Here is a 22,254-nt window from a genome sequence, read left to right as displayed (position 1 = left end):
TACCATCCCCATGACCCTGTTTGCTTCTGCTGTCAACTGGGCTCAAGTGCTCTTCTGGTCTCCTCCCTGCCCACTATCTCTTCTCACCCCAAGCAGACCTGCTACAACCTGCTGTGCCCTACCTGGCTCCTCCCTGCCTGTCAGTACCTGCCTCACAGGCCAGGCCAGCACCACCCATTGAGCTCTACCCGAGAGGGCAGATGGGCACCGCGCCCAGTACCAGTGCACCCAAGAGGCTCTCCCAGCCCTCCTCACAAAGGTGCACACTCTTGGGGTCCAACAGACTTTGTAGGCCTCACCTGGTACAGGTAGCCAAGGTAGTCGTGCAGGCCACAGACCTGTCCTGATTCTTTGAAATGAGGCTAATCGACCCAGGAATCCCCCGGAGCCAGGAACACTCTGTCCGTTGGTTAAGTCACTCCCTCACTTAGACCCTTCATTTTTGTGACCCCCGCCCCCACCCAAGCCCTTTAAGGTTTCCTTCGCGGTCAGCCACGGGCGCCCAAATTTAAGCCTCGCGCGGCCCAGAGGGCGGGCCTAGGAAGGGACGGGGCGGAGACTGGGCGGAGACCCGGGGAGGGGGCGCGGTCTGCATTCTGCCACCTTCCCCGGGGCCAGGAGCGCAGCCGCCGTTGCCGCCGCCACCGCGTCCTCTCAGCCTTGCGCTGCTCGAGCTGCCTTTGCCGCCGCAGCCCGGCCCAGAAAGGCAGAGCCGGGGACGCCGGCCCCACAGCCTGCCAATCCTTCGGCCGCGGGCCGGCCGCGGCGACATGGGGAGCTACTGAGAGCAGGCGCTCCTTCCCCCTGGCACCACCCACGGCCACTGGCTACTGGCCTTAGGCCAGAGAGCCTCGGGCACCTCTGACCCCCCACCCCCACCCCCAGTCCGGCGCTTGGCACGGCCCTCGGAGCTGTTCCTCTGGCTCTGAGCATCGTGTCCCCACCCCCCGCCCGCGCCCGGGACACCTGGGTCCCCCGGCGGCCTCTAGGATAGGGGCGGGCGGGGGGGTGGCATGAAGCCACTGGAGAAATTTTTGAAGAAACAGACATCGCAACTCGCAGGACGAACGGTGTCGGGAGGTCCCGGCGGGGGTCTAGGGAGCTGCAGCGGGCCCGGAGGAGGTGGGGGACTCGGCGGGGGCAGCAGTCTGGTTGGGGGACCGCGGCCACTGCAGCGGCGGCAGAGCGTGTCGCGTCTGCTGCTCCCAGCTTTCCTGAGGGAGCCCCCGGCCGAGCCGGGGCTGGATCCACCAACGGAGGAGGAAGCAGCCGAACTGGCGGGGGTCACGGAGGAACCGGGCAACGGGGGACCCTGTTGGCTGCAGCTCGAGGAGGTGTCGGGGCCGGGCTCGCTCGGGGGTGGGGGTCCCCTGCGCTCCCCGTCCTCATACTCCTCGGATGAGCTGTCCCCCGGAGAGCCCCTAACTCCGCCGCCCTGGGCCCCCCTGGGCGCCCCCGAGCGGCCGGAGCATCTTCTGCACCGGGTTCTGGAGCGGCTGGCCGGAGGGGCCACCAGGGACAGCGGCGCTTCAGGTAAGGAGTGGGCCCGGAGCAGAGGGCTTGCCCGGGGTTCCTCTGCCTTGCCCTTGGAGAGCCGGGGTGGTGCTGTGCTGGAGGCTGGACTCGAACCGACCTAGCTGAGACCCCACGGCGGAGGCTGGGGAGGTGGCCGTTGTGCCACCCACCTGCCTCCCTGCTGAGGAGGAAGCTGTGGAACCTCTCTCCCCCCCCCCCCCCCCGCCCCTTGGACCTCTCAGCCCCAGGCTCTCGTGGCTTCCTGATGTTGACTACCTCCTCGCGTGACCCAAAATTAGGGCCTGACATACTAAGATGGAAGCCGCGTAGCCCAGCCTGCGCCACCCTGCAGGGGTGACCTAGCCTGAGAACCCCATCTGGAGTCCCCAACTCTTCCCATAAGCCCCAGAACCTGGGCTGGCTCAGGGGAGGGTGTGGAGGGGGAGGGACCCTGGTTGCCTTTTGGGGTTGAGCAGCAGTGTGATGCCATTGTCCTTAGCAGTTTGGGGGGTAATGGGAAGGGGGGTTCTCCCCCTGAGGGACTCAGCTGTCAGTGAGGGAAAGAGTGGCCAGAGGGGTGTGACTTCTCTGACTCCTACCTTTCTGGTGAGTGCAGGCCTGTTTAAAAAATAATTGCCACACCCTAAGAGGATGAATCCCTCAACGCAAATGCTCTCCCAACACTTGCCACCAGCATCCCTGCTAAGGGAGGGGCCTTGGAGGGAACCAAGACCCCAGATTTGTACCTAAGACCTAGAATCTTCAGGTCTAGCTCCAGGCATTGCACTAAGCCCAGATGTGTGTGTGTGTGTGTGTGTCTAAGGCAGGACCCCAAAGATGGGTGGTCCCCCACTTTGCCCTCAGACATCTATGGGGAACCGCAGCCCAAGTGTGAGGAGTAGGGCATTACACTCCAGGAGTTTTCCCAGGACCTAGGCCCTGCCCCTTGGGCAGGCTGGAGTTGCCCTGGGGGAGCTGACACCTTTTGGATTTAATTAGAAAAAATATCAGACACACACACACAGAGCTCTCCTAACCATAACTTGCCGCCTACGCCACACACCCCATGTCTCTATGACACATTCCCCAGGGAGGCTGTGCGTTGGACCAGAGCCTGCCTTGGGAGAAACAGATGCCAAACTGTAGCCCCCATAGCAGCCTCTCCCCCACTCTGCCCCATGTTCCTCTTCCTTTGCTCAGCTTCTCTCTCCTCCTGGGAGAGAAAATGTTCTAGAAATGATGGCAAGCATCCTGTTCCCAGTCCCCATCCCCGGATCTGGGGGCTGGAGGGGGTCAGGGCTAGAGGCTCCCTGACTCACTTGAAGAACTCAGCAGTGTAACTGAGCAAAGAGAGGAATGGTGGGGCAAGGGGGGCTGTTCATCCTCTCCCCCTTCTCTGGGGGCTTGGAGCCACAGACTGCTGAATCTCCCCTGGGGTAAGATTCCTGAATTCATCATCACCCTTATTATCTGGCCTGGCAAGCAAAATCCCCAGAGTAACTGGTTTGGGGGACCTCAAACCAGTCCCAGAATGAATGCCACCCATCCTGACCTGCTAGACTTACCCTCCAGTCCCATTCTCCCTGTTCTCAGGCCACCTTGGTTTTGTCCAGGGTGTGTGAGAAGAGAGGGCGCCATGCCAGCCAAAGCCTCTCCAAGGCTCCAGCAGGCCCCTGCTGCTTGCTGGTGTGTATCCTGGCACCTTGAGGGAAGTACAAAGATGCAGGCACCCGGGTGTGCAGTCTGTCTCCAGCCAGATGCCTCCCAGCTCCAGGCTGAGTTTCTCACTTGTGAAATGAAATCGTTGACATAGGTCACTCCTGTATGGCTTCTCCTTCCTCTTCCACCTTTATGGCTAGTTTATGCCTAGAGTTGGCGGCTGGGGTCAGGATAGGGGGATGGTGTGGAACTAAGCATAGTCAGGAGCCCTGGGTTTCTCCTGGAGCAGCAAGCGCCTAGAGACCTGGCCCTAACCTGTCCTGGGGAGGCCACCTGGCTGGCTCACTCCCTGTGCCCTGCCTGTCTCTGTGTGCCAGGCGGCCCTGCCCCACCCCAGGGCTGGCTGCAAGTCAGGGCGACCTTGTACCTGGCTGACTAGCTGAGCCAGGCCCAGACAGGGGTGTGGAGGGGAAAGGGAAGATGGGTGAAGGCCCTCCCCTCTGCAGTGCCATCATTAACCCTTCCACGTCTGGGTACCCACAGGACCCAGGGCTTCTATTTCTAGATTTCTGGTATCAAAGAGTTGACAGTCACTCCCTTTTAATGGGTCTCCATTCCCACCTGCATGCTAGGTAGGGAGTAAGGAGAGGAGGAAGAAGGGACATGCATGGATAGGCACACACACATGCGCATGCACATACACATACATGCATGCACGCTGACCCTGACACAGTATTTGGAAGTTTCTCTTTGTCTAGAGGCCTCCTTCTATGGGCCACCTTTTTCAGGCAGATTTCACAAGTGTGGGAGGTTGTCAGACCAACTTCCCACAGATCCTGAAGGCAAGTGCTCTTGGCCATCAAAAGCGGCCCCTCTCCCTCCAGCTGCCTTGGCAGCTGTCAACCCCACCCCCGCAGCGGCTGCCCAGAACTTTCACACATGCACATGCACGTGTGTGCATGTGTGCGCATGCGTGTGCCGTGCATGACAGGGCAGGTGGCTGGCACTCTGGCCTGGCTACAGAGAACTCACCCTGTGAGGCAGAGCTTCCCATGTGTGGCCCTGGAAGGGGGCTTCTGACGTGCATGGTGCTGCTCTTGGTCTCCGCAGATATCCTGCTGGATGACATTGTCCTCACTCACTCGCTCTTCCTCCCCACGGAGAAATTTCTGCAGGAGCTACACCAGTAATATCCTTTGGTGGGTAGGTGAAAGAGGGAGGGAGTCCATCTTCTGTGCCCCACAGGGGACACCAGAGCTTTGGCACTTCTCTAGAAAGCACATTCACTTCCTCTGCTCCTGTCACCTGACCTCCTGGGGCCTCAGTTTCCCTTTAAAAGTGGAGGGGATAGCACCTGTCCTGCCTACCACTGGAATTGCCTTGATGAACCCAAGAGAGGATGTGAGAAGGCTCTCGGACTGCAGGGTCCTGTGCAAATGTAAGGTGCTGAGAGGCCATCAAAGGCACGTGTCTCCCCACCCAATGATGGCTCTGCACATCTGCTTGCCCAGGAAGTCATTCCAGGGTCTGATGTGAACATCAAGTCACAGCTGTGCTTCACTCAGGCCACTGTCTGGGCTATTCATAGGGTCTCCTAGAAGCCCAGGGCCTCTCGCAGTTATTTTGGGAGCTCCCTGTAAAAGGCAGACCACGGAGGAGAGTGCCACAGGCTCTCGTAGATACATCAGGCCTTAGGGTGAGATGGAGTCAGGGTTGTTGTCAGCTCCATCAACCTTTTACAATTCCACAGCTAAGTTCAGGCTATGGGTCAGCCAGAGGTTAGTTAGATTCTGGCAGAGTTGCCCAGGCAGGACTGGAAGGGATCGAGGGGGTTGTCCTTGCAACCTGAGCCAGGACAGGAGCAAGTCTCTGCTCCAGGACCCCTGAAGTGATTTTCCTGATTGCAGATCTCAAGAATGTTTAGGGGCAGTTTCACCTCCTATCTTCCTTCCCCTTCAGGTCTACCTGCCACCTGTCAGCACTTTTTCTTAACTTACGGGTCAGCTTTGTTCAGGCAGGCACCATGGAGGGTCGTGAGGGGCTGGGTCAGAAACAAGCCTGCCTAGCTATGCTTCTCCATTTCTTGGACACCTACCAGGGTCTGCTGCAAGAGGAAGAGGGGGCTGGCCACATCATAAAGGTGAGCCTGGGAGAAGAGAGGTGAAGGGAGAACAAGCCCCGGAAGTTGTGGAGCACAGGAGGGAGGCCTTTGGAAGCAGCTATCCTTCTCAAACTGGATACCTCCTTGGAAGAAAAAGATGACAGGGGGACTTGGCTGATGTGGCTCTTTCAGGCTCCAAGACAGAGAGATCCTGCCCTGGCCCTTACAGGGAGAGGTCTGTGGGGTGAGATCCCTGCTGTCATTTTCTCTGCCCTCCTCTGCCCAGGATCTGTACCTGCTGATTATGAAGGATGAGTCTCTTTACCAGGACCTCCGAGAGGATACTCTGAGGCTACACCAGCTTGTGGAGACGGTGGAGTTAAAGTGAGGGGGGATGGGTTGAGGGAGGGAACAAGAGGGGAATGCCCCCAGCATTCTGTTATTACCCAGGGTGCCTCTGGCCTACTGGCTGCACTGTGCTTATATTTCAGCCCCTTTTTCTTATGGAAGGGTGGCACGAAGCACTGTCTCGTTTGTCTTTTTTTTTTTTTTTTTTTTCCCATTCTGCTCTCCGCGTGTCTGGCAATCCATTGGTGTCCTAGTAAATATTTAACACCCAGCACTGCGAGAGAAAGAGCCCTGAGGTGTAGCTTCTGCTGACAGCCGAACTGTAAACTCTCCCAGCAGCTGATTTCAGGCAACCAGGATGACATTACTGAATGTGGAGCCAGGAAGGGATGTGCAGTAGTGAGCTGTTAACCTGGATTTCCAGCATACATATGTGATGCTCGAAGTAGCCTTAAGCACAGAGAACAGGAAAATGATTAGGAAAAAATTCTTCCTTAAGAATCTATTTCACCATAACTCTATAAAACAAAATTTTTGGCATGGCTATATTTTAAGAAATAGTTGGCAAAATTCCCACATTATGAGCCAGTGTGAACCGGCCTTAGGACACCAGTGCATCCTTGGATCTGCTCATCCCGCCCTCCATCCGCCCATCACTCCCTCCATTCATTCATCCCTCCCTCTATCCACCCATATATCCATCCCTCACTCCATCCATCCATTCATCAATCCATCACTCCCTCCATCTATCACTCCCTCTCATCCTCCCTCCATCCATCCATCTGTCCCTCCTTCATCCATCCATCCATCCATCAATCCATCATTCCATCCACCAATCTATCCCTTCTACCCGAATGGTTTCCTTCCTCCCTATGCCCACTGCCAGAACCTTCATATAGGCCTCATGACTCCCCTGAAGTGTCATGGTCACAACCTCAGTCACGGCTCCAGCTTGGGGTCCTGTATGCTTTTCTCCTTTCTCTTCTCTGGGCTGCCAGGAGAGAGATCTTGCAAACTTGCCTAAGTGACACCGTCACATTCCTATTCCCAGAGCATCCATCCATGCTGCTCACTGCCAAATTCACCTTTTCTTCCCTCTGTCTTCTGCTGAACTTCCTTGCCCACCCCACCTATGACACTTCCTGCCTGCCCCCTCCCCTCACATCTCTTCTTCATCTCCAACATCTTGCTGCCTGGTTCTGCTCCAATGGTCCACCCTTTCTCTTCTTGCCATCCTTCAAGGTCCAGGTCAAATGCCATCTTTTCCAATGAAAACTTCCCAGACTCTCCTTTTAGGGATAACTTCGTCCTCCCCCAACATCAGCATCACCTCCTTGCTCCTTTGCTGGATCACCAACACCTCCTGCCTTGTGTTAAGATGTAGCTGTGTATGTGTCTGTCTCCCTCTCAGACTGTGAGATCCTGGTTAACAAAATTCAACAAACAACTCATGACCTACCACTTACATGTGTCCAGCAGTGTGGGTCATGGAGGCTGAAAAAACAAATTCAGTAAGAACCAATCTCAGTCTTCCAATATTCTTGTGCCTGATAAGACAGGAACATGGGCACATACTACCCAACGTTCTACAACAATTGAAGCAATAGAGTGATCTTTGCTAGCAAGAAAGAGAGTGTCAGAGGAGAATTCATGGGAAAGGTGGCATTTGATGTGGGTCACTCGGACTTTGTCCCATGCTGGTCAGTGCTCTTGTGACCCCTTTTAACTCCCTTCTGAAACTGGAGCTGTATCTTTGACCCAGTTCCAAGGTCCCTGCTTGATGTCACCTGCCTGGGTGCCATGCCAATCTGGCAGGACTTGCTGATACCCGGCTGTGTCCATGCTAGGATTTCAGAGGACAGCCAGCCGCCCAGCAAGCAGGTGAAGCCCCTCTTCCGTCACTTCCGCCGGATAGACTCCTGTCTGCAGACCCGAGTGGCTTTCCGGGGCTCTGATGAGAGTGAGTGTGGGCATGAGGAGGGGAAAGGCTTTCTGAATGGCATAGGGCAGGGGGACATATGGAAGTGTCCTGGAGGGGGTCTTGGGCACCCTCGGTGGGGTCTCCTGGGTGGTCGCCCTGGTGAGGAGCAGAAGCAGGTTGCAGGGGACTGCACTGGTGCCTCCACCCTGTCCTCTGTTGAAAAGCCACTTTCCTGTCCCTGCCCAGTTTTCTGCCGGGTCTACATGCCTGACCACTCTTACGTGACCATCCGCAGCCGCCTCTCAGCCTCCGTACAGGACATCCTGGGCTCCGTGACGGAAAAGCTGCAGTACTCAGATGAGCCCACAGAGCGAGAGGAGTCCCTCATCCTGGTAGCCGTGGCCTCCTCGGGAGGTGAGGGTCAGGAAGAGCTGGCCTGGTTGGAGTAGGGGTGGCCGTTGTGTGGCCAAAGGAGACAAGCTCACAAGCCCAGCATTTTGGATAAAGACTGAATTCTAGGCCCTTGCTACTCCAAGTGTGGCCCTCAGGTGCAGCAACTAGTAACTTGTTAAAAACACAGCCTCTCTGATCCTCACACTGCACCTGTTAGAGCACAACCTGAGTTTGAACTAGGCTCTTGAAGGATTTCTGTGCATGCTGCACTTCAGGAAACACTGGTCCTAAGCTTAGTGCTGCCTCACCCTCCTGGGGAGGGGACTGTCTTACAATCTTCCAACATGTAAGACACTAGTTTTCTTTCTTCCTTCCTTCCTTCTTTTGCTTCTTTCATTCTTTCTTTGTCTTCTTTTCTTTGTCTTTCTTTCTTTCTCTCTTCCTTTCTAGATTAATTTATTCAAAAAGCAGAGGGACAGAAAGACATGGAGAGACAAAGATCTTGTATCCACTGGCTCACTCCCTCATTGGCTGCAACAATCAGGGCTGGGCCAGATCGAAGCTAGGAACCAAGGAACTCTACCCCTGTCTCCCACATGGGTAGCAGAGGCCCAAGCACTTGGGCCATCTTGTGTTCCCTTTGTAGGTGTTAGCAGGAAGCTGAATCAGAAGTGGAGCACACTAGTGCTCCACTATGTGTTTACTGCATTGCAGGCATCCGAGGCAGTAGCTTGACCTCTTGTGCCACAAGGCTGCATTTTTCAAGTTAAAGACACTGAGTCGGCCTGAAATCCCTGTGGAAAGACAAAAAAAGTCCTGCCTTTTCCATGTCCCAGGGATGACAGAATGAGAAAAAGCTGTGTAAAAATGTTGGTGGTTAAAAAACAAAAAAAGTTGTGCCCAGCTCAGTGGCCTAGAGGCTAATTCCTCACCTTGCAACTGCCAGGATCCCATATGGGCACTAGTTTGTGTCTTGGCTGCTCCATTTCACATCCAGCTCCCTGCTTGTGGCCTGGGAAAGCAGTGGAAGATGGTCCAAAGCCTTGGAACCCTGAACTCACATGGGAAGCCTGGAAGAAGCTCCTGGCTTTGGATCTGCTCAGCTCCAGGCGTTGTGGCCATTTGGGGAATGAACCAGTGGATAGATCTTTTTGTCTCTCTTTTCCGTAAATCTGCCTTTCCAATAAAAAATAAAATAAGTCTTTTAAAAAAAAGTTACAAATGCAAAAGAAATACTCCTTGGACAAATTCCATATACCTAAGGCACACATGACTCATGGGGATCACCTGAGTCCCCCTTATTTCGAGCTGTGAGGACTGGACTCAGAATTTCTGGCTGCCACAGCTGTGAGGGGGGGTATGCAGGTGCCAGCACAGCCACTGAGCAGCCGGCTCTCCTGCAGAGAAAGTCCTCCTCCAGCCCACTGAGGACTGTGTCTTCACCACGCTGGGCATCAACAGTCACCTGTTTGCCTGTACCCGGGACAGCTATGAGGCCCTGGTAAGCAAGAGCTGAGGGTGGGGGCGGCTCTGTGCAATCTCTTACCTGGTCATCCCTGAGACTCTGCCTGCCACCAGGTTCCCCTGCCCGAAGAGATCCAGGGGTCCCCTGGAGAGACAGAGATCCACCGGCTGGAGCCCGAGGATGTTGCCAACCACCTGACTGCCTTCCACTGGGAGCTGTTCCGCTGTGTGCACGAGGTGGGCACAGAGGGAGGCAGGTGCTGTGGGAGAGAGAGTGGGGATGAAGGGGCTGGAGGAAGAAATGCCCCAGTGGACGCGGTAACTGTGGGGACGTTAGAAGGGTCCTCTGGGGCATGCCTGTGGCCAATGCACAGCCAGCCTTGACCTCTGAGTCTTGGTTGCTCTTCTGAAAAACATGGCAAAGGGCTTTGGGGGCAGAGTGCTCTTTACACAGGACCTGGCTCAGGGTCAGCCACGGAGGATTGTGTCTTCACCGTGCTGGGCGCAAGTACTCACTATTAAGAAAATACAAAGAAGGCAGTAGAAATGCTGTGGGTCAGCAGGTTGCCTTGAGGCTAAGTCAGCCTCTAGTGATGCCTGCCTCCTCCCGGGAGGAAGAGAAGGTCATTCATGCTGGCTGTTCTCCGTTGTATCCTGTCCCCGCCTGGCTCTCCTCCGGGCTCTGCGCCGCCGCGTTCCCACCCACCGCGCACCCCTCGTTGACCTCCACCTCGGCTGCAGCTGGAGTTCGTGGACTATGTGTTCCATGGGGAGCGCGGCCGCCGGGAGACGGCTAACCTGGAGCTGCTGCTGCAGCGCTGCAGCGAGGTTGCGCACTGGGTGGCCACTGAGGTGCTGCTTTGTGAGGCCCCGGGCAAGCGCGCTCAACTGCTCAAGAAGTTCATTAAGATCGCCGCCATGTGAGTGCGTGGGGAGGAGCGTGGGGAGGACGGCCGCTGCGGGTGGGGGAGGGCTTCGCCAAAGCCACCTGCCTGACTCCATCTCCCGCCCTCGCAGCTGCAAGCAGAACCAGGACCTGCTCTCCTTCTACGCGGTGGTCATGGGGCTGGACAATGCTGCCGTCAGCCGCCTGCGGCTCACCTGGGAGGTGAGGGGGGCCTGCTCTCTGTCCTGTCCTCCCCCTGGCACCTCTGGGATCTACTGGGACCGCCTCCGGCAAGGCAGGCTCCCTTTTCTGGCAGCTGCCCTCCCAGAGGAGGGGGGTCGATCCTGCCTCTGTGGGGAAAGAGCTGGACGCAGGGGGCTCATACCCAGGTGGTAGGCGTGTCTGCAGGTAGCTGAGCTCTGCCTGCCTTCCCTGAGATCTGGAAAGATCTGGGTTACCGGGGAGGAATTCGTTTCTGTGGGCTCCTTCCTGCCAAGGTCAGACTGCCTTGCCACCTGCCAGCCCCACCCCCCCAACCCCTCCCAGATACACAGGCGCTTGCTCTAGGGACCCCACTCTGACAGGCTTTCCCCTTCTTCCCTTCCCTTCCTCTGTAGAAGCTGCCAGGGAAATTCAAGAACTTGTTCCGCAAATTCGAGAACCTCACGGTGAGTGGCCTTGGTGTCTCTCTCTCTCTCTCTCTCTCTCTCTCTCACACACACACACACACACACACACACACACTGACCTATTAGCTTCCTCTGTAAGTACCTGCGGGGAGCCTGCTCCCCTTCCCAGCCTCCAGTGGAAGGATTGCTATCTTGGCAAGCCTTCCCCACCGCACCCCTGTCCACACCCTTGTCCACACTCCTGTGTGGGGCCAGGAGGAAGGAGGGAATGGGGAACATCTTGGGGTCCAGGATGACTACCTGCTCCTTGACACATGCCCTGTGGAATGCCAGGACCCCTGCCGGAACCACAAAAGCTACCGAGAAGTCATCTCCAAGATGAAGCCACCTGTCATTCCCTTTGTGCCTCTGATCCTCAAAGGTGAGACCAGGGCGCCCAGGGCTCCCAGACATACCACTTTTGGCTCACACCATCCTCCCATGCCCAGAACCTGTCTGTCCCCCTTTCCATCCAGCCCCTGCATGTGCTCCAGGGTGGGGGAGGAGAGCCTGGGGTGTAGGGGGAGACATGGCTGCCTCTCTTACCTTTGGCTCTGTCTCCATCCACTAGACCTGACCTTTCTGCACGAGGGCAGTAAGACCCTCGTGGACGGTTTGGTGAATGTGGAGAAGCTGGTGAGTGGGCCTTGTCCTGGGGGGGAGGGGTCGCAAAGCCGACAGGCCACTGGGGGTCGCTTCACCTGCCCGCGCACCTGGCACCCCATTCCACCTTCTCCCTGGGTCCTTTCGGAACTGGGGCTGCAGGGGATAAAATCAACCCATCCCTTTTCATCTGCCAGCACTCAGTGGCCGAAAAAATAAGGACAATCCGCAGATACCGGAGCCGGCCCCTTTGTGAGTTATGGGGAGGGCGGGCCTGGCGAGGGTGGAGGCATGGGGTGTGGAGCAAGGGAGAGTTCTCCCTGCTCTGGACTTCCTTCTTCTCCCCTTGGCTTCCCGGAGGCTCCCCAGCCTAACCTTTTGCAGGCCAGTCCCTTGCTCAGAGGGTTTGCAGGGGAAGCAGGGTGGCCAGGGACCTAACGGCCTCTTTCTCCCTGCCCCTAGGCCTGGACATGGAGGCTTCCCCCCATCACCTGCAGACCAAAGCCTATGTGCGCCAGTTCCAGGTGATAGACAACCAGAACCTTCTCTTCGAGCTCTCCTATAAGTTGGAGACTAATAGTCAGTGAGGCCCAAGATGCTGTGTGGGTTGCCAGCGGGCTCTGTGGGCACCTGGCACACTCAGTCAAGCACTTTGCTTGACGTCCCAACTCATCTCTGACCTTCTTCCCATCCCTGTGGGACTGGCTGGACGGATGAACCACCTGCCCCCATCCCTGCTGAGGGCTTTGGAGCTGGGTGCCCTGCCTCTGCCAGGCCCACCCCACACTTGCTGGTTCCAGCCCTCCCTGAGGGAGGTGCCACACACCCCCTTGCTCTGCACCCTCCCTCAAAGGACTGTCAACTAGAAGGACAATCCAGGCTCTGTCTCTCAGAATAGCACTGTTTGAGACCTGGGCACTGGCCAGGGCTGGGAGCCCCTGGAATACTGTGTAACCGTGTGTGTGTGTGTGTGTGTGTGTGTGTGTGTGTGTGGTGTGTCCTTGTATGGAGCTTCTGGTACCTGAGGGAGGGTGCTGTTTGAGCTCGTGGGGAGAGAGTTCCTTCTGTTAGGTGCTACCCTTGCCTACCATGCCCCTCCTCCCCCACAGCCCCATCGCTCCCTGCTGGGCTCCTGCTGCCCCACATACCCAGTATTGTGGGGCAGGCTGCTCCCCAGGGCACAGAGCAAACAGCAGGTGGGAGGGGCTACCCATCAGCACTTGCGAGTCCCCCCTCAGGCCTCCTGAAGGTCCCTGAGTGGGTAAAAGATGCTCAGGGAAACATAGACTGAAGCTGCCTGGAGGACCCTCCCTCTGCCTGGTGGGGAGGGAAAAGGGAGGAGGGGTGCAGCAGTATGAGGATTTGGGGTACCTGTTGCCCTCCTATTTTTTTGAGGGAGAGAGTTGTACGTTTATGTCCAATGTCAGCAATATGGTTACTGTACCTGCCCCTTCTCACACTCCCCCTTGACCCTCCCTAAGGAGGAGTGGGAATGGGGTAGACCCATGCACCTGGGGCAGCCTGCCACCCATCTACACACCGCCGCAGTGGTGGAGAGATGACAGAGACCCTGAAGAACACTGGACTCTGACCAGGCCTTGGTTACCTCGCAGTCTCCCCTCCTGCTCCCATCGTGGGCCTCTAGGGTTGAGGTGCAGGGGTTCCCCAGCAGCAGCTCCTAGGTGAGGTTCCTGACCCAACTTCACCTTCCTTCTGGGCGCCGTCTCTTTCCCTCTGGAAGCGGCAGCAGCAGCAACTGAGGCTCCATTCTGAGGGTTGTGTATATTTTGTATCCAAAGCTCTGGAATTGTACATTTATTTTTTAAACCTCAAAGAGGGAAAGAGCCTTGTATCATATGTAAAAAAAAATTGTATCATAGGGTATCTTGTACAGTCCCTTTTATACAGCAGTCTGGTTCCTGTGGCCAAAAAAAAAAAAAAAAAAAAGCAGTCTGGGTCAGCCCTTCCAGCAAGCCTGGTGTCTCCTGCTCTTTTCCGGGTACCTGCAGGTGCACCATCTCTCCCAGCAGCCCCAGATGTTTTGCCCTTGGTTCTGACCCCTCGCAGCACTTTATTGCTTCTCACTCCTACTCCCCTAAACCTCCTTGAATCTTGTAACCTGCCAGCCCAGTCTTGGCTACTGCCTGCCCCCAGCCTTGAAGCCCTATCCCGCTGCCTCCTTGGCCCCCCTCTTCACCCCCATCCTGTGTCCCTGAAGCTTTACCAGAATGCAATGTGTGTGTTGTACAGGTTGTCTTTGCCGACATTTCCGTCTGGGGGAAAAGCTGATAAAGTCCATGGATCAACCCACCTGCTGTTCTCCATTCTGTTTCTTTGAGGTTGGGGAAGGGCGAGCAACAGGAGAGGAGATGGCCTTGCAGTATTGCTCAGGGCCTGCTCACAGGGCTCTTCTGGAATGACTTTGGCAATGTGTTGAGAAGAAAAGCATCACAAGATGCTTCACAGAGCGCCTGGAACTGGGCAGAGTGGATGTTATTGTTTCCAGGTTGCATAAGTATGAGATCCTTTACATTCTAACTTAGGGTGAGACAGAAGAAAGGAGCAAATCTGGTACCCTGACCAGGTCTGTCTGCTGCAGACAGCATGCAGATTCCCACAATCAGTATCATTTCCAGGAAGATATGGGGCGCAGAGAACCTAGCATTAGGCGCTAATAGCAGCTTAAGCTCCAGAGATGTCAGAGATCAAACAGTTACCTGGGAGCCCTTGATCTTCCTGGGTTCTGCCTCTGAAGCATTCCACCTAGATTTCCCTGAATGACTCTATGACACTCCCCATACCCCCCCCCCCCCGCCTGGCCCCTTTACTGATGGCATTAGCCAATCCCATTGCCTACAATTCTAGATCATTTCCTGATTGGTTCACTTCTCTGTTACTCCCCAATGACCACTTCACCCAAACCTTCCTGCATTCCCTGGATGACCACTCTGGTCTCCCAGCTGCCCCTCTCTGCCACCCAGACCCCCTCAGTACCAAACTGCAGCCAGGCTGGTGAGCAGTGGACAGTTGGCCTAAAAGTTAAGGCATTCATATCTCTTATCAAAGCAGCTAGTTTTAAGCCCACCTTCAGCTTCGTGCCAATGCAGACACTGGAGGCAGTGGTCACAGCCCAAATCACTGGATTCCTGGCACCTGCCCATCCACATGGGAGACCTGGATTATATTTGACTGCAGTTGGCATTTGGGTAGTGAACCAGCAGAGAAGAGTTCCCTGTCTGTTCATCCATTTAGATTTCCCTATCTTATTGCCTCTCAAATAAATAAATATTAGAATAAAAAAGACATGGGGCTGGCATCTTGACACTGTGGGTTAAGCTACCAATATCCCATATGATTCACGTGCTTCCCATCCAGTTCCTTGCTAATGGGACTGGGAAAGAAATGGAAGATGGTCCAAGTACCCAGGCCCCTGCCACCCATGTGGAAGAGCTTGGTGGAGTTCCTGGCTCCTAGACTTGGCCGGGCCCAGCCCTGGCTGTTTCAGGCATGTGAGGCATGAAGCAGCTGCTGGAAGGTCTCTTTCTTGTTGTTCTGCCTTTCAAATAAATTAAATATACACATTAAAGAAAAAAGAAATAGGTCCCAGCGCAGTAGCGTAGTGCCTAATGTCCTCACCTTGCATAAATATGGGTGCCAGTTCTAATTCCTGCAGCCCCACTTCTCATCCAGCTCCCTATTTATGGACTGAGAAAGCAATCAAGGACTACCCCAAACCTTGGACCCTGCACCTGCATGGGAGACCAGGAGGAAGCTCTGAGTTCCTAGCTTCAGATTGGCTTAATTCCAGCCATTGTGGCCACTTGGGGAGTGAATCATCGGACGGAAGATCTTCGTCTCTGTCTCTCCTCTCTGTATATCTGACTTTCCAATAAAAATAAATAAATCTTAAAACAAGAAAAAGGAAATATTTAGTTAGGATGTAGAGTAGTTGGAACTTAGAGAAAAAAGATTTATCTGTTTAATTATCTGAAAGTCAAATTTGCAGAGGCAGAGAGAGGAAGATTTTTCATCTGCTGGTTCACTTCCTGGATGGCTGCAATTGCCAGGGCTGGGCTCAGCTGATGCCAAGAACCAGGAACTTCATCTGAGTTTTCACATGGGTGCAGGTGCCTAAGCACTTAGGCCATGTGCTGCTGCATTTCCAGGCACACTAGCAGGGAGCAGGATGGGAAATGAGACAGCCAAGACTTGAACTGGGACCCATATGGGATGCTGGTTCTACAGGTGGCAGGTTTAGCTACAGCACCACAACACTAGCCCTACAATTGGAACTTTCGAACATTATTGCTGGTGTGTAGATTGGCATCACCAATTTGGAAAATGGCTTGGCAGGCCAGGCATGATGGCTTAGTGGCTAAATCCTTGCTTTGCATGCTTCGGGATCCCATATGGGTGCTGGTTCCTGTACCAGCTGCTCCAGTTTCCATCCAGCTCCCTGCTTGTGGCCTGGGAAAGCAGTCGAGGATGGACCAAAGCCTTGGGATCCTGCACCGTGTTGGAGACCCAGAAGAAGCTGCTGGCTCCTGGCTTTGGATCGGCTCAGTTCTGGCCCTTGTGGCTACTTGGGGAGTGAGTCATCGGACGGAAGATCATTCTCTCTGTTTCTCCTCCTTTCTGTATATTTGACTTTCCAATAAAAATAAATAAATTTTAAAAATAAATGAAAATAGCAATTACTCCCCATGGTGGGAGAGGAATTGGCAGGAAGTGGCATGAGGCAGTCCTCTGGGGTGTTAGGATGGCTCTAGGGGCCAGTGTTACTGTGCAGTTGATTAAACCACCACCTGTCATGCCAGCTTCCTATATCAGCTCACTGGCTTGAGTCCTGCCTTCTCTACTTCTGGTCCAGCTCCCTATTGAAACACCCAGGAAAGCAGTAAGAGTCGGTTGATGTCCTTGGGCCCTTGCCACCCATGTGGGAGGCTTGGATGAAGCGGCTGGCTCCTGCCCTCAGCCTGGTCCAGCCCTGGCTGTGGTAGCCTTTGGGTGAGTGAACTAGCAGGTGAAAGATCTCCCTCTGCCTCTCCCTCTCTCTGCAACTTTGTCTTTCAAATATAATCAAAATCTTTTGAAAATTATTTATTAAATTGTTTGAAAGGCAGTTATTTTTTACAATATTGATGGATTGGTTACAAAGTCAGATATACAGAGAGAAGGAGAGATAGAGAGGAGACCTTCTGTCCAATGATTCACTCCCCAAGTGGCTGCAATGGCTGAAACTGAGCCAATCTGAAGCCAGGAGCCAGGAGCTTCTTCCAGGTCACCCATGCAGGTACAGGGTCCCAAGGCTTTGGGCTGTCCTCTACTGCTTTCCCAGGCCACAAGTAGGAAGCTGGATGGGAAGCAGGGTTGCTGGGATTTGAACCAGCACTATATGGGATTCCAGCACATGCAAGGCAAAGACTTTAACTGCTAGGCTACCGCGCCGAGCCCAAGTAGTTATTTATTGGGGAGGTACTATTATGGGATGCTGTGTCACAACAGTGGTTCAACCAGATGAGTTCCAACTAGTCCCCAAATTGAGACCTTTTCGCTTGGGGAGTGAACCACCAGATAGAAGATCCTTCAGTCTCTCCTATCTGTACATCTGACTTTCCAGTAATAGAAATAATAATAATAATACACATCTTTTTTAAAAAATGGAAAAAAATCAGATTGCTTTATTTTGAACAAATGATATATGTCTGAGCAGTACATATACTTATGATCCTGATCCAATCACAGTGTATGCATGAATCCACATGTATGCGTATAGCACATGGTATACATGTGTTAAAATGCCACACTGTCCCCATGAGTACATCTAATTACAATGGAAATTAAAGGATGTAGTGTGAGGGTGGACATTTGGTGTGGTGGTCATGACGTCACTTGGGAACCTGCATCCCATGTGGGACTGCCTGGCTTGGAATCCCAGCCCCACTTCTGATTCCAGCTTCCTGCTGGTTTAAACCCTGGGAGATAGTAGATAATGCCTCAAGTCACAGGATCCATGCCACCCATGTGGGAAATTCAGGTTGAGTTTTTACGTTCTGTCTTTAGTATGGCCCAGCCCTAGCTGTTGTGGGCATTTAGGGAGTAAATTAAAGGTCTTTCTCTTTCTTTGCTTTTTAAATGGAAAATGAATTAAAATGCAGGGCGTGGCATGATAGCTTAGCAGCTAAAGTCCTCACCTTGAACATGCTGGGATCCCATGTGGGCATTGGTTCTAATTCCAGCAGGCCCACTTCCCATCCAGCGCCCTGCTTGTGGCCTGGGAAAGCAGTCGAGGACGGCCCAAAACCTTGGGACCCTGCACCTGTGTGGGAGACCTGGAAGAAGCTCCTGGCTCCTGACATCAGGTTGGCGCAGCTCCAGCTGTTGTGGCCACTTGCGGAGAGAGTCATTGGAAAGAAGGTCATCCTCTCTGACTCTCCTCCTCTCTGTATATCTGCCTTTCCAATAAATAAATACATCTTTCAAAAAATAAAAATGCAAAATATGTAATAATAAAAAAAAGTAGACTCCCTCCTCCTTAGCCACATCTCCTGCTCCCTTGTCCTTGCTCTCTCCCACCCAGCCACACTGACCACTGTACGTCAGGTCACTAATTCTTGGCCCAGAGATTTCCCCTTTATTGCTCCCTGAGCCTCTGCTGTCCACACTGACTACAAGATCCTCCTTTATTTTCTTCCAGCCATTGCCTCCCTCGATCCCATACACTATTTCCCTATGTGTTTGCTTAGCGCTTGCCTCCAGCACAAAACATCAGCTCCACAAAGGAACAGCTCCACAAGCCTGTCTCATTCACCAGTCAGAGTGGAATCCTAGCCTGGAAAAGACATTTGATACATATTTGTGGAATGAATAAATTAGGGCGGTTGAAACAGGAGCTGTAAGAGTAGAATTAGACACAGGATGAAAAGTGCTCTAGACATTCAACCAAGGGGAGCCACGACTGCTCTAGGGGTGCGGGGGAGGTGGCAAAGGAGAATAGGGGAATATTTCTTGGGGCTAGTGCTCTGTAGCCCCACTTTGGCACCAGCATTCCATAAGGAGTCTGGTTTGAGTCCCAACTGCTCCATTTCTGATAGAACTCCCTGCTTACGGCCTGGGACAGAAGTGGAGAATAGCTCAAGTTCTTGGCCACCACCCCCTACCCACAGAAGAGACCTGGAAGAAGCTTCTGGCCGCTGGGAACCAGCAGACAGAAGATCTCTCGTTTTCTATACCTCTGTTCTCTGTATCTTTGCCTTTTAAATAAACACAAGTCAACCATTAAAAGAGTAGAAAAGAATATTTTTTGGATGAGATGACCCAGGCCTCAAAGCAAGAGTAGGGAGTGTGAGGGTGAGGTAGTGGTAGGGGCTTACACGTGGAGCCCCAGTTCGTACAGAGTTGTTCCTGATTCATTGGACAGGGCCCTGGCCATGCGGAAGTGTGGGAGCTGAAAGGCTCAGTCCTTCTCAAAGGGCATCTTCAAGGACAGCAGGATCGTGGCTATCTGACCTAGGACACGTCCCCTCTGCCAGCCACCTTCACTCCTGTCACTGTGGGAGGACCTTGGTGTAGACTGCACTTGGCTCTCCGTGCCTTCTCTCACGGTATCTTCCCTGTGATCCCTGAGGTTGGTTCTGTGAGCTCCATTTTCCAGAGGACATGCAGAAACTGAGTTCTCAGGCCTGGATCTGACCCTAGCCAGGATTCACAGCCAGCGCCCACAGCTCCAGCTCTGTGAATTCCAGGAGCTACTGAGAAGTGCCTGCCTATGCTCCAAACGCTGGGGTCATCTGGCTACGGCTGGGGGGATGTCTTTTCCTACCCCTTCCTTCTCTTTCCCTGTTTTCAGAGACCCCAGTCAGGGTGGGAAAAAGGCCCTGTGGACCATGAGGAAGAGACTAGGGGCTGGTGGAGTAGTACCAGGTCTCTCCGGTTGGGCTGGCAGTGAGCAAAAGGGAGAAATAATCTCTGTGGTTGGAAGGCCGACATGGTCAGCAACCTCCAAAGTGCGGTGGGTGAACAGATTGAGGTAATAATTATTTGCTCCACTAGGTGTCACCAAATTACTCCTTCCTGGCCTTGAGGACGATCCTGAGACCAGAGGGACTTAGTGCCCCTGGGGAATCCAGAAGCCTGGAACAGTCTATGCTTGGTCCCCAGAAGAGTGGTTGAACCAGCATAAAGCCAGGAACCAAGCATTTCATCAGGGTCTCCCAGAGTGGCAGGGGTCCAAGCACTTGGCTGTGATCTATCGCCTTTCCTCACACATGAACAGGAAGCTGGATGGGAAGCAACAGGTCTGGAACTCACACTGGTGCACTGGTATAGGATAAAGGCATTCCAAGTCGCAGCTTAACTGGTTGTGACACAGGTTCACCCAAACTCATTTTTAAAAATATCTTATTTGGGCCCAGCACAGTAAGTGGCTTAGCGGCTAAGGTCCCATATAGGCACCAGTTCTAATCCTGGCAGCCCTACTTTCTATTCAGTTCTCTGCCTGTGGCCTGGGGAAAGCAGTTGAGGATGGCCCAAAGCCTTGGGACCCTGTACCTGCGTGGGAGACTTGGAAGAGGCTCTGGGCTCCTGGCTTTAGATCGGCTCAACTCCGACCATTACAGTCACTTTGGGAATGAATCATCGGACAGAAGATCTTCCTCTCTGTATCTCTGACTTTCCAATAAAAATAAATCTTTCTTCTTTTTTTTTTTTTTTTTAGTTCTGATTTACTGTCAATCTTGACGCTCCAAGCATAATGAAATTGCTCCAGAATCCACTGGTTGACACAGTCCACCTTAGAGTCTCCGTTTGCCCAGTTATTCACTGCCAACACTTGGCTGGGGTAGTTGATAAATTTGTTCTGTCCTCCGTCTCCTGTGTGGTACTTGGTGTCCTCTGCAGACTTCAGTGTACTGCCATATCCTCCATGTACACCTGGATATGCTGTCCACTGCTCCATCTGAGCCACTGAGGAGGCCCAGCTCTGACACATGCACACGACAGTCAGACCATGGAACCTGCAATTCTCTCCATGGTTGAAGTTCTGATTCCAGCAAATCAGCTGGGGGGAATTCCCAAAGAAACTTCATCTGAGGTGATCCCAGACCTGATTCTTGCGTGTGCTGGCCAAGACAGTCTAGCAAGGTCCATCACTCCAGTCAGCTTATGCACATGCTGGTGGTTGCAATTGCTGGGTCAGTTCTGTCTCCAGCCCTGTCTTACACAAACCAATGGGTGTTGCAGCCCAGCATGATCTTGCCCACCATATTCTTGGCCTTCAAATACAGTAATGGGAACTGCAGTCTAGTTGGAGTGACCTGGAATAACCCCTACCAAGTTTACCCTCTGCCCTGGTTCCCATACTTGCCAGTATGTATAGTAGACTGGTCCAGTCTGTCCCATATCCCATTCAGCTTTCATATATGACAATGGGTATTGAAGCCTAGTTCAACCCCCAACCAGCCCCACTATCCAGTCCATATACATGCTGCCACTTTCTGTCTCGCCATGTCTGCCCCAGTCCTGGTTCTCATTCTCACCAACGATAGTGACAACCCAAGAGGGAGGTGCCCGCTGTTTCCCTACTTGTCCCACTCCTGAATCATGCACTCTCCAGATGGTTCTGCAGTTTCACTGGACAGAATTTGTCCCCTGTGCCAGCATCTGCCAATGATGCTACAGCAAAATGTAACCAACCCACACTCACTCTGGCTTATGCATGTACCACAGGAACAGTCAACCCAATCTGACCCTCCCCTGATCCAGCTCACATGAGGCCAGCAGGTGTTGTAGCCCTACCAGGCCTGATCTACCCCCATCCCAACTCATGCTCTCCAGTGGGAATGGTGGTCCAACAGGGGAGCCTTCCACAGCCCGCCTATCAACTTTGCCCACTCCCCCCCTGGGTCTCACATGTGCTGGTTGGGTGCTGCAGCCTAGTCTGGCATGGTCTGCCTCACCTCGACATCTGCCAGTGTGTGCTGTAGCCCGGCTGGGCCTGGTCCACCCTAAATTCCAGCTCACGCTGGTGGGGGCTACAGTCTAGCCCAGACCAGATGCCCTTAGGCCTGGCCCTCATATAAACTGGTTTGTGTTGTGACCAACCTGGCCCGACCCACACTCCATTCTGGTGCTTGGATTTGCCAGCAGGTGATATGAACTGCCCCAGCCTGGTTCGCCTCTGACATGCGCCAAATGTGTGCCAGTGGGTACCATTATTGGACCTGGTCTGGGCTGCTCCCTATTATGGTTCTTGCGCTCACATGCATGAGTTCCCACATGCATGCTCAAACACTGATCTCCAATAAGATGGTCCCAGAACTAGGACTTAAAAGTCCTCGCTAGCTCTCAAGTGCCCCGGGAAGCTTCTCCAAGCCCCTTGTTTCTCTGTGATCTAGCTATGGCCAATAGCGGATCGCTCTCCCTCTGTTCCATGCCTTCCCTGAACCAACATGGCACCCACTGTCTGCTCGCACATGGTATGATCGAGGAGTATGGCTCCCTGGATGAAAAGCCAGTAGGAACAGCAGCCACGGCCCTGCTCAACTCCACTCTCTGCTGAAGAGGGTTCTGAGCACCTGCAGGGCAGATCACCTCTGGATTTTCTGGAAGCTTCCTCTGCTAGAAACTCTCCCTCCTTCTGCCATCTGGCCAAATCTTATCCATTCGTAAGTTCTTCCTTTTCTGTGAAACTTCTTGC

The 22,254-nt window shown here is 53.8% G+C and overlaps 1 protein-coding gene across 2 annotated transcripts; it reads left to right on the top strand.

Annotated features, from left to right (window-relative positions):
- The first annotated feature begins 565 nt into the window (after positions 1–565).
- Positions 566–12,196, top strand: RAPGEFL1 (Rap guanine nucleotide exchange factor like 1). Of its 2 annotated transcripts, XM_058676097.1 has the most exons (16): positions 566–1,122; positions 1,210–1,533; positions 4,285–4,363; positions 5,179–5,314; positions 5,562–5,659; positions 7,471–7,583; positions 7,791–7,958; positions 9,341–9,438; positions 9,516–9,638; positions 10,143–10,321; positions 10,419–10,509; positions 10,905–10,955; positions 11,250–11,337; positions 11,527–11,591; positions 11,756–11,810; positions 12,021–12,196. In XM_058676097.1, exons 1-16 carry the CDS (start codon positions 1,014–1,016, stop codon positions 12,143–12,145), a joined length of 1,902 nt encoding a protein of 633 aa, XP_058532080.1. In that variant the 5' UTR covers positions 566–1,013; the 3' UTR covers positions 12,146–12,196. The 2 variants fall into 2 exon arrangements, with proteins under 2 accessions (XP_058532080.1, XP_058532079.1); XM_058676096.1 differs by having other exon boundaries at positions 566–1,533.
- The last annotated feature ends 10,058 nt before the right edge of the window (positions 12,197–22,254 follow it).

This window comes from Ochotona princeps, chromosome 17 (assembly GCF_030435755.1).
Source record: "Ochotona princeps isolate mOchPri1 chromosome 17, mOchPri1.hap1, whole genome shotgun sequence".
Lineage (NCBI taxonomy): Eukaryota > Metazoa > Chordata > Mammalia > Lagomorpha > Ochotonidae > Ochotona > Ochotona princeps.
Note: the sequence above shows the minus strand (reverse complement) of the source record. Positions and strands in the feature narration are given on the sequence as shown.